Here is an 11145-nt window from a genome sequence, read left to right on the forward strand (position 1 = left end):
AATTCATCTTAACTTCGTCGTACATGGTTGCTGCACGTAATTCAAACAGAATCCCCGATTTCCGACGTCGTTCGGCGCTTCGATGCTGTCTGTGTGAAAAATTAATCTGAACGGCTTCACTGTACCTGAGAAATAGTAATGCATTATGCGCAGTCTATTTCTGTCAATTAATTTCTTCGATCTAAGTTTACTCGTTAAGTTAACTGTTATTGCACGGTAAATATATAAATATAGGATTAAAGTGGACCTATACTATCGAACAGAGAAGCAATTACATTTCAAGTCCTCGACTGTTAACTACAATTAATTTTTTAAATTCCAATCGAAATCTGTCTTCACAATTGCAACTAATTTTCCAATCGGTTAATGCCTAACAGTTGTAACACTTACTAACGACAGAAGATGAATTTAAACTTTGATTCTCTGCGTTGAATGTGCCACCACAAATTCGATCAACGCACGTCATCATGGCTGTCGGTAATCTGCCCAAATTCGATGCACAAGGAATCGTTAACCAATCAGTTTGGCAGGCAGCTCCTGTCATCGACGCAATTTGGGTTCCTTGGGTGTTCCCCGTCAACGTAAACGCATTATTACGTGCCATTTGGGCTGCTGAAGTTGCGCTGGTTGTTGAAGCTACTTGACCTTTGCAACAACATCAACAACTCGTTACAAATATCAATATAGCATTTGGAGATTGCTGAGATCAGAGGGTTTCTCAAACTTCACTTTTCAAAGAAAAAGAAGGAAAAGTGGCTAAAATCTTATATCCGTTTTGCATACAGGCCTCTTTCCTTACCATCAACTGAACATGCAGTGTATTGAATGCCACAAAAGTTCCTTTCCATCCTGATGCATATACTGTAATCCTGATTGGACAATTGCAATCCGGTGTCAATACCATAATTGAACGATTTTATTTGTCCGGAGATACCCGTGAAATATTGCAAACAGCCTTCCTCGGCTCTGTATAAAGTATTGCAACGGATCTGAGAAACTCTTACTTTCCATAATCGAGGGAAGGAACTTCCGCTCGTAACAAACGTTAACGTAACAGGATTCGTTTGCCCGACACCGGCGTCCACATAAACTGTACAAAGATAATACTTATCACGTAATAGAGCGCCGTAACAATTTCAATCAGTATGGCAAGGAAAACGTAACATTTTGTCGTGAGACAAATTCGCTATAGGTCAAAACATCGACTAATAAATCTCTATCTCTATTGCTTTTACGACCACTTGTTACGTTCCCCGACCTCCAAGGAAATAATTACTACTACTATAATTAGAGTTTCGTAAAGTTCTTTATAATTAAATTTCTACCATGATTCCCAGTATTACTTCCGCATATAGTGGGCACCGGATTCCCTCCAGAAACAATAAATTGATCATAGATACACTGATTATTAGTCGTTTCCGGTCCTCTTATATTAAATTCCAAGAAATCCAGCCTAAATATGCACATATATTAATAACTCATTCAACAGCGGAACAAGATAAAGCAGTAACTCACCTAAATTGGCACACATCTGGATGTGATTTAAGTAGCGTTAGTTGGCAAGATTCCGTGCCATCGAATACTGATGGATAATTCGGATTAACAAAATAAGTATTGTTATTGGAAGTCGTTTCGCCGCAAGACATAGTTACTGGTGCAACGAAATGATCATTAGTAATACGCCACTGATCATTATATTACTAGCATTGAAAAACAAAAAATAATTAATAAATTTACCAATACAACAAACTCCATAACCATTTGCACAAATTCCATTAGACGTGCCCTTGCGTTGCGAGCACTCCGAGGTCGTCAAACAGGTACCATTCTCGCCGGTTAATCCGATGCAAATATTGTTATCAAACCTCACCACGGTGAACAAAGGAAAAACTATACGCAACAAGCACGAGAAATTATTCACCCGTATTAGATACATATTATCAAAAAAGAAATGGACTTTGCACTCACGTCGCTTTTCTCTGTTAGGGTAAGTCAGAGTACCATTTCGAGCATTAATTGATTGTAATTTACTCTTTGGCGGTTCCCGCGGTAACGACTCGTTCGCGTGAACGTTATTCGTTCGCCAGAGATTCGTAAATCTTCTTAGAGCGTTCCATGCATCGACATCCGTACAGAATGCAACGAAATATAGCAGAAACACGATCGAAAAATAGCAACGCATGGTCATGCGTAATATCTCATAAATCTTATATATCAAAATCGTTCACATGGATGAATTTCAAAATTTTAACGAGTAATGACCCTGTTCTAATCAAGACATCGTGGGACAAAGCTCTTACAAAGACGTACCTACGACTGACTACGAAGAAAAGTGCGAAGAATAATATACCTAAGGTGTTTACACGGTCTGCATATCACGCGGTAAATTAAGGGTTGCGCTTGGACCGTTTCGTTTCGAACGTTTGTTTGTAAACAGAGGGAAAGTCGGAAAATTTTATTGACGACAAACTCCTTAACACTAGGCCATTGTGGTCATCGCTCGTGTCCAGGCAGCAATTTACTTTCACAGTTGTAATTAAAGAATCTCCATGATTCATATACGACCGCAATTACACGCTGCAACCTGCATTTTGGTTTTCGTTAACGCGATGAGTGCGCATTCAAAGATTCGTTGTCAATAAAAATCGATAATAGCTGTGTAAGCAATGTTCTTTGGGTTTCTATGAATACAATAAGTGGCAGAGCATTTTCTTAAACGGAAAATAAGTCCCAACGGATAAGCGCAAGATGGTCCGACTGATACGCGAGAAAGTAAACTTTCTAAGTAGTTTTCTAAACATTTGTCACCACGGTCTGTAGGTTCCAAGACGCACACGGCATATGGGGCAATAATGATCGACGTTTTTGCACGAGTTCATGCAATACGGTAACATGCAACACGGCCAGCATCTGTAAAAGATACATTCATTTTGTCTATGCTACGGTTTCTTCGAATGTGTACTTGTACAACTGTTTTACCCGCATAAAAAGAATGCAAACGCGGTGAAGTGTGTAATTATAGATTGGCGAACTTGTATAGTGGTGATGATAATCGTGGCGCATCGCGGGCATATCGTGGTCGTGGGCCTAGGCGACCACAATCCACTCGAGTTTTCTACAAAAGAAATCGTTATAAATCTCAAAGATACATTCAAAAATGCGCAAAACACTTTCTACAAGTGTATTCCATTACGTGAGACTGAAAGCAACTGTTCCATGGAGTAAGACGTGAGACAGATTCCCTGAGATTGAGCATAACTTGGCGGTGGTGTCGGAGCTATGAAAGATGAATTATTTCTTGATCGAAATGCCCTCCAATTGCGCGACGCCGACGTTCTGCCACGGCTGGCGCATATCGTCGAATACGTAGGAGGTGCGTCTCTCGTGTAAGCATGGGTATCTGGCTACCGCGTGAACCAATATTTCTTATCTCATGATTCACGCTAGGAAACAATGTACTGATTATTACACTGCGGATGTTCATGCGCGAACGATATTCTTCTATCTTAAAAATATGCAAATCATACGCAAATATTAAACATATGCGTAGATATTTATAAGCAGCATATCTATTCTATTACTTTGCATATGTTTTACATGTGTATACTACATACATTTCACGTATGGCATGCAAATATGAAAAACTTATGGAAACATATACCAAATAAATGATAGTCTATGCACATATAACACATTTGCATGAACATTCGCAGACTACTAACTACATTATACGAAGTTCAATACTTCATTATTTACGGCAGGCATGCGCCGTAAACAATTAGTTAATCTTCGTCGTCGATGATTTGTTCTATGCGTGGATACGTTATATTCGGGTGCTCCTCTGTTCGACGACGCTAAATCCAACGGATACGAACAAGCATAGGCACGTGGCACGGATAAATGTAGATCTCGATTACCTTTGTCAATTCAAATCATATTAGTGTTCGATATACGTATATATTATTACTGAAATTGTTCATACATTATATTTATCTATGTATAATAACAAATTGCACAGGAAAAAATTAAATTTATATAGCATATACCACTTCTATTTATCGCGTCTGTGAGTATGCTAAGTGCATCGGGTGATGAACTCCCATAATCGGTGGTCACAGTCAAAACTTCGTTTCTCGGTTCGGATTTGCACGAAGAAAACGAGATATCTCGCGTGCTCCTAGATACCGAATTCATCAACGACGGATGCGGAGGCGTTGCTTGCGTTGTGACCTCGCGACTAAGTGTGATCGATGTCTTGAATGGAAATAAAATCTTATGCTTCTTTTTTTTCGTATATTTATTTAACAATTAACATGCAGAAGAAATCGCCATAGCTTGGAACTTAAAAAAACAATGGAGACATTTTAAGTTCCAAAGTTTGCCGATTCACCCTGCATACAGATAAATATAATTTCCATATGATAACGATATATTATTATTAGAAGTGAATACTTTGCTTTGAAGAAGAACGCAAGAAAAAGACTTGACATTCTCGCGGGATTCCGTGGTTTCATGCGATGTTTTACAATCAAAATGCGTCGAAGAATCAGTAAATTGCTGATTCAATGATGGTTGCGTTACAGAGAACCTAATTAACGTCAAAGGAGTCTGTGTACCAATCGTTGATAAATTTTCTATTTCCCCCACGCTATCCCGAACCTTTAATAATAAAGGATATTGGTCCAAAGTATTTTCTGAAAGCAAATGACAGAATCTAGTCTTACCGATATTATCATTTCCAAAGCTAACTAATAATTACCAAATGTAACTGATTCTATTTCTTCGAATTCTTCTAAATCGTCCAAGTTTTGTGACTCTTGTGTATCATGGTCGGAGAGAGTGTTCGCTGCTTTGTTTGAATGCATAATTGTCAATAAATAGTACAGTGAACTGTATTATTTGGACGAAAACTAACGATTTGTTAACGTAACGATCAATATGATAATTTGTCATCATTATTTGAAGACTACGAGCTTAATCGACAATTTTCCACGAATATCATTGGCATCCAGCATGAAAATAGGTTAGAAAGTACATCGCGTATACATCGTATTTACATCCACACGATCTCACAGAACAGGAACATTTTCTCTCGCATTTTAATCTATTTCGTTTCTCAGTGTATCATTGATAATGACAAAACGAATATAAAATAAATATCGTGTAAAAGTTTACACCCATACGTTGTTGGCGTCGAACCGCGAAGACGGTAATTCAAACCGAGCGCTGCTCGAACCACGCAAAGATGGCACTCGGTATCGAGGATACCTATTAATGCACACCGAACAAGCAGAGAGACAAGATTCCTGTCTGCGACTCGCAGAAAAAAGAATGAAAGTACGATTATCTAATGTCGAATTGGTCGGACGCGAGAACACTTGTAATTTTGATTCGATCGTGGTTATTTGGTAGAGGTGTCGTCGAGTGCAGAACTCGAAGTTGAATCGCGAGTAATCGCAACGGCTATCAAAAATTCGTGGCGCTGCGTTGAGCGTGCGCTGACGCCATAGTGTGTGCGAGTGGCGAGAACAGCCGAAATGGAGGAGAGTCAAACATCGGAAAGTGTCGCCGTGCTACCGGACATGTCCGAACCGTTGACGAGCGAGACCGAGGAGGCGTCCTCCCTAACGACCGAGCACGAGGCGCATCCCGTCGCCGTGACGGCGAGCGTCACTTCGGTACCGGGTGTTCCTGGTGTTCCAGGAGTCGGTGTACCGGTTTCTTTGCCCGTTGGTTCCATCATCGGTGTAGCGAACTCAACCAACGGCACGACCTTCAACGTCATCACCTCGGACCAGTTGCAAGTACGTTGGAACGTGAAGTTTCACTCTCTCAAACTTTCCCTCTCGATACCATCTCGAAAAAATGGTTATATTATGATTCGATGATTCCCTCGTTAAACGATTGTTGAAAGATAAGGTGGGGTTTTGTTCTTAGCTTACACACGCAATCGTAGTTTAAGTGCATGGCACTATTCTCTTGACTGCGCCTGTCCACGCACCGATACAAAAACACGTGTTTCTTTTACAATGACGCATTTACATAATAACGATAGTGTACTTATACCATCAACTTGATTTTATCTACTTAGATTCAAATGGTTGTGTCATTTTTCAATCATTTCTTTTCCAATGAATATGTAAGAAAAAAAATTAAAATGAATGTTTTGTATTGTATAGTAAACAAAATTTGTGTTTTAACTTTAAGAAAACAGTAAACATTCTATATTAATACTTGTGTCATCTTCTTTCAGTTACCTGGTTCGGGGCAATTCAAACAGATGCTATGCGTAGATAACGGTTTTATTTGTGAACCCCGACATGACAAAGATTCAGATCCTTTACGCTGGAATGGAGAACTAAAGGCAACACATATAGTAATACAAAACAGTACAGAGGAACATGAATCTGAGCAAATACACGTTTCTACTGCTAATACGCAACAGATATGCAGTTGGTCAGAATCTGCAAATTTAGCAGTATTGCCTGTTAGATGTAAGAATACAAATGCAGAATTGCATAAAAGTAGATTTGGATCTGGAGCTAGAGGGAGGTGTATAAAACTTGGACAAGACTGGTATACACCAAGCGAATTCGAAGCACTCTGTGGTAGAGCATCAAGTAAGGATTGGAAAAGGAGTATTCGATTTGGTGGTAGAAGTTTGCAGACATTGATCGACGAGCAAATTCTAAAGCCACATGCCACCTCTTGTACTTGCGCAGCGTGTTGCGATGATGAGAGCGCGGTTGGTATACTAAATAACTTTATTCAATTACTTTTGTTTTTGTATGGTATGTTGAAACGTATTTTGTGTTTCAGACGGGTCCAGTTCGACTTTTTACACCGTACAAGCGTAGAAAAAGAGCTAGAGATGCGTCTGATGGAGATGTGCCATCACGTAAAATTAAAAGTGATAATTCACGAGACGGTAGTAATAATGATGAAAGCGACGGAGAAGTCGTTATACCTGATAAAGAAGTATGGCCACAGTTTGTTTCAACTGATGGCTTAGTTGTACAACAATCACAAGATCAAGATGGAGTTGTGCAAAGTGTTCATCAAACAGAAAATGGACAAAGCGACGACATATTCAAGAAACTTGATGAGATGTCTAATAAGATGTTAAAATTAGCTTACGAATTTAGACGTACTTTAGAAGAAGCTAAAGAAGTAAATAGACAACAAAGACGAGAGCAAGCGTTAGTAGCTCAATTAGGAGGTAGAGGAGATGTTATTGAAACTGTTGGATTGCAACCGGCAACGGATTCTCATAACAAAAAGGTAACATGCAAACAATGTAACTTCATACTCATTTAACTAATATTACAAACTATTTTTCTTTTAGTGTGCCAATTGTAACAGAGAAGCATTTGCCGAATGTTCGTTATGTAGACGAACGCCGTATTGTTCTACATTTTGTCAACGCAAAGATTGGGCAGGTCACCAAGTAGAATGTGTAAGAGGTGCTGCTGAAACAGTAATGCTTATAGTAGAAAGTAGTAGTGGAGAGACTAGTGCTCTTGCAACGACTACTGGGGACCAATAGCTAGTGTTCCTCACACCTATTCACCAAAGGAATATAGAAACTGAACAAACTAACGTAGAAACTTCAAAATTAAAAGAAGAGACAAAGACTTAACAAACTTCTTTGTTGATCGAACGATCGAAAAGTTCTGTACATACGCTAGTAAATCTTTTGTATGTATATAAGTTTAATTGTAATGATATTGGTAAGTATATTTACGCGAACGATGACATTTTTAAAGATCGTGATTAGAAATCATAAAAAAACATTAACGAAAAAGTAAATATCATATACCAAATAAAAATGCGAGGAAATGCTTTATAACACATGCGCGCATGTGTACATGTATACACATATACATATATATATATATCTATTTCACATTTTTTAAATCCATAAAATATATGTGTATACATATCATGTATGTGTATTACACAATAAAATATAGTTCTATGGATAACTTTTTTTGTATAAAAATCTAAATCGACCAAAGGAGGTAGATACGCTTCTATGGAAGTTATTTATGTACAGTATCATTTCTCGTATTTTTTATTTATAGATATTTTGTAATGCTATTTTTCTTAGTAAAATTTTTAAGAAATGATACTGATTTACTATTAATTTTTAGTACAAATATTAAGTAAACATTAGAAACATTAAATACTTCGATTTATACTTAAAAAATATGATAAATCATTTAGCAGTTTTTTGTACATATTTGCAACTTTAAATTACGGTTATAGAAGAAGTAATCTGAATTGACTGTATTTTTTAGTACAACCGTATCATATTTCTTTACTTTAAATATTAATTTGTAACTTTGTATACGTAGTATACAAATCATTACAACATTAACACTAAAATCTTGATAGACACAAAGCAATGAACGTGATATATCGGTAATCGGCGATGTATTATTTACCTGATGCATTGAATGTTTTGTTTAGTGACATATATGGACAAGATTTTTTTACTTGAGTTTAAAAGTGATGTACTACACAATAGTATACATATTTGATCGTGTAGATAGACATTTCTTTGCTTTTGTATGTTCAGAAACAAAAAGAGAAATAAACTAATATTCTATTTAATTAAAAGCTATATCTCTATATTCTTTTCACGCATAAATATGAAATTTTATTTCCAAATAAAATACAGCATTTTATTTAGCACTTTATAATTAAAAGTTCTTTAATAATGTTACATATTTTATATGGTAATATTTTAATAATTTCCATAATGCTTTAATCTGTATAAAAAGGCAGTACCCGATCTGTTGGAAATTCCTAAATAACCGCTACCTGGTGAAAAATCAATAGCTTCTGGCATTGATATAACTGTTTGAAATGTGGGAAAGTTTGAAAAGACGGTAAATGATGGTAAATGTACCATTTTAAATGCATTATATTTTTTATCTGAAGCTATTGCTAATATTTCGGAATAAGAATTAAATTTTAAACTAGTAATTGATGTTACGAGATTCAGAATAATTTTTAATGGAGCAGGTTGTCGATTTTGCAATACTGTTTTTGTATCATACAAATTAACTACGCCCTCTTTACTACCTGTCGCCAAAAATTGGCCGCTTGGAGACATTGCAATAGATGAACAAGACAGACATCCATCATCTACAGCGCGATGTATGCATGACCGACTGTTTACATCCCAAATGTACATTTCATTGCTATCTGCAATTGACCATAACAGAATTAAAAATAAAATTAAAAAAGTGATATACAAAATTGACCTACAGTTACATAAAACTTACCACCATGTGTGATGAGAGTTTTACCATCTGGAGTGAAACATACTGCCTTACATTTTGAATTCATTTTCAAAGTACCAACAAGTTCTTTAGATGAACTTGTTAATAAAAAAATGTCTCCCAACCGTCCACACAGGGCTAATAATTTTCCATCTGGAGATACTTCATATTTCTGAATGATTATTTAAAAAAGATTATTCATTATCATCTTAAAAGTAGCTAGAACTGAAATTTGACAAACCTGCATATTAGTAATACCATGAGGCAATGGTATTTTATATGTTTTTCCAGTAATTAAATTATAGGAATGACAGTGAGGATAATATTGAGAACCAACTAAAACTTCTGTACCATCTTTGAAAAATTTTGCTGTACTAATGGGAAACTTTTTATATTGCATTGTGTGTAATTTATTATTTTCAATGCCATCTACCTGTAATTAAATTATAATTTTATTAATTTTTTTGAAGATATAAATATAGCTAATTTGTAATCGCTTACTTGAAAAAGAGACAAAATTCCAGATGATCCAGCAACAAGAGCTACAGTGGAAGATGGATGAAATTCAACACTTGATACAACAGGTCCTTCTGTGTGTGTTTGCTTATTAATCGGAGTCAATGCTTTTATATCAATTATGCTCTTTGGCAAGTTTTTCATTTTAGGTTTTTCTAAATGACAACTATGCTGCAAAAATAATGTAATATTAGATTAAAGCTAACATAACTTCTGCACAATTTTATTACCTTTAATATTTCATTGTCTAAATCATCAGATTCTTTATCCACTTTTTTAAGATCTGCCCATTTTGGAGTACCAACAATTTGTTTATATTTGTTATGTAGAAAATCTTTATATAATTTTTCTGGTATGTCAACAGGTAATTTCCGATTTTGTGCTCTTGTAGCATCTTGTACTCTAACGAAACACACAATCAGTTTACTACTTTCTTTTAATAGTAATTGTCAGTCTTAATTTGTCATTATACATACGAATATTGAGCATCATCCTCGTCAACCCATACTGCTTTTTTCCGCCGTTCTATAGAAACATCATCACTTTGTGTATTCAAATCATCATTTCCATCACTATCCACGGAAATGTCATTATCGATACTTTCGTGTTTATCCGATTCGACGAAATCTTTGTCATTTGATAAATTGTCTATAATGTCACTTGGGTCACCGAATACGATCCTTTCTAACCTATACACGAATCACGTTATAATTTATTAAAGATGTTCAATTAACTTCGTTTTATCTTAATATATATCCGCACCTGGCTTCTTCTATCGGATTATACTCATTTTTACGTTTCTTTTTTAAGGGTGCAGTAAACTTTCGATCGTACAATGTCTTCGTAGACATACTTTTCTTAGTAACTGTTTTATCTACTGCTCCTTTTTGAGTTTTCATTTTATGTTTTCTCGTAGACGCTTCACTCATTTTCGTAATTCATTCAGTATGATACGTAGCAAATTACGATAGTATTTAAACTGAAACGTACTTTTACTACATAAACTTGTAACAGAATTTTGACTACACGCGGTCTATTTTTCCTGTTTACTCGTAGCTTTACCCAGCTTTACCTGGCTTTATCACAGAATACTACAAACTCAGACTACTCATTGTCAGGGTAATCAGGCGAAAGTCTTCTAAAAAAAAAAAGGAAAGGAAAGAAAAGGAAAGACTTCTAAATGATATCAAAATAAGATTCAAACATTAACGTGGTTATTTCTTATAGCATAGAAATTCAAACTAAATTGTGACCTTGCGAAATATCGAAATCATTAAAACATCAATGGAAAGATTTAATCAGCAATATTTGCTAAATAAATAATAAAATTTAATGAATA

At 35.9% G+C, this 11145-nt stretch overlaps 3 protein-coding genes across 3 annotated transcripts; 1 reads left to right on the forward strand and 2 right to left on the reverse strand.

The window, feature by feature from the left end:
* Positions 1–3: 3 nt before the first annotated feature.
* LOC128880976 (uncharacterized) lies at positions 4–2238 on the reverse strand. The gene is made up of 7 exons (XM_054131593.1): positions 1969–2238; positions 1738–1890; positions 1516–1651; positions 1326–1453; positions 800–1090; positions 391–645; positions 4–125 (listed from the first exon to the last, which is right to left on the reverse strand). The coding sequence occupies exons 1-7, from the start codon at positions 2186–2188 to the stop codon at positions 4–6; spliced, it is 1305 nt and encodes a 434-aa protein (XP_053987568.1). The 5' UTR covers positions 2189–2238.
* A 3295-nt stretch (positions 2239–5533) lies between these two features.
* Positions 5534–8622, forward strand: LOC128881664 (deformed epidermal autoregulatory factor 1). Its single transcript, XM_054132953.1, has 4 exons — positions 5534–5804; positions 6254–6745; positions 6820–7281; positions 7346–8622. Exons 1-4 carry the CDS (start codon positions 5538–5540, stop codon positions 7544–7546), a joined length of 1422 nt encoding a protein of 473 aa, XP_053988928.1. The 5' UTR covers positions 5534–5537; the 3' UTR covers positions 7547–8622.
* Positions 8623–8660: 38 nt separating this feature from the next.
* Positions 8661–10877, reverse strand: LOC128881663 (U3 small nucleolar RNA-associated protein 18 homolog). Its single transcript, XM_054132951.1, has 7 exons — positions 10569–10877; positions 10283–10495; positions 10037–10208; positions 9792–9977; positions 9532–9723; positions 9294–9462; positions 8661–9213 (listed from the first exon to the last, which is right to left on the reverse strand). Exons 1-7 carry the CDS (start codon positions 10733–10735, stop codon positions 8750–8752), a joined length of 1563 nt encoding a protein of 520 aa, XP_053988926.1. The 5' UTR covers positions 10736–10877; the 3' UTR covers positions 8661–8749.
* Between the last annotated feature and the right edge of the window lie 268 nt (positions 10878–11145).

This window comes from Hylaeus volcanicus, chromosome 8 (genome assembly GCF_026283585.1).
Source record: "Hylaeus volcanicus isolate JK05 chromosome 8, UHH_iyHylVolc1.0_haploid, whole genome shotgun sequence".
Classification (NCBI taxonomy): Eukaryota; Metazoa; Arthropoda; class Insecta; order Hymenoptera; family Colletidae; genus Hylaeus; species Hylaeus volcanicus.

Excerpts from the sequence above, each read along its gene's own strand:
- LOC128880976 (XM_054131593.1), bottom strand. The coding sequence starts at position 2,188 with ATGACCATGCGTTGCTATTTTTCGATCGTGTTTCTGCTATATTTCGTT. Across the intron at positions 1,652-1,737 it reads TTATGGAGTTTGTTGTATTG|TAACTATGTCTTGCGGCGAA; the intron begins GTAAATTTATTA and ends TCGTTGCACCAG. Across the intron at positions 1,091-1,325 it reads AAGTAATACTGGGAATCATG|TTTATGTGGACGCCGGTGTC; the intron begins GTAGAAATTTAA and ends ATCTTTGTACAG.
- LOC128881664 (XM_054132953.1), top strand. The coding sequence starts at position 5,538 with ATGGAGGAGAGTCAAACATCGGAAAGTGTCGCCGTGCTACCGGACATG. Across the intron at positions 5,805-6,253 it reads TCACCTCGGACCAGTTGCAA|TTACCTGGTTCGGGGCAATT; the intron begins GTACGTTGGAAC and ends ATCTTCTTTCAG. Across the intron at positions 6,746-6,819 it reads GTTGCGATGATGAGAGCGCG|ACGGGTCCAGTTCGACTTTT; the intron begins GTTGGTATACTA and ends TTTGTGTTTCAG.
- LOC128881663 (XM_054132951.1), bottom strand. The coding sequence starts at position 10,735 with ATGAGTGAAGCGTCTACGAGAAAACATAAAATGAAAACTCAAAAAGGA. Across the intron at positions 9,978-10,036 it reads TAGACAATGAAATATTAAAG|CATAGTTGTCATTTAGAAAA; the intron begins GTAATAAAATTG and ends TTATTTTTGCAG. Across the intron at positions 9,463-9,531 it reads ATGGTATTACTAATATGCAG|AAATATGAAGTATCTCCAGA; the intron begins GTTTGTCAAATT and ends ATAATCATTCAG.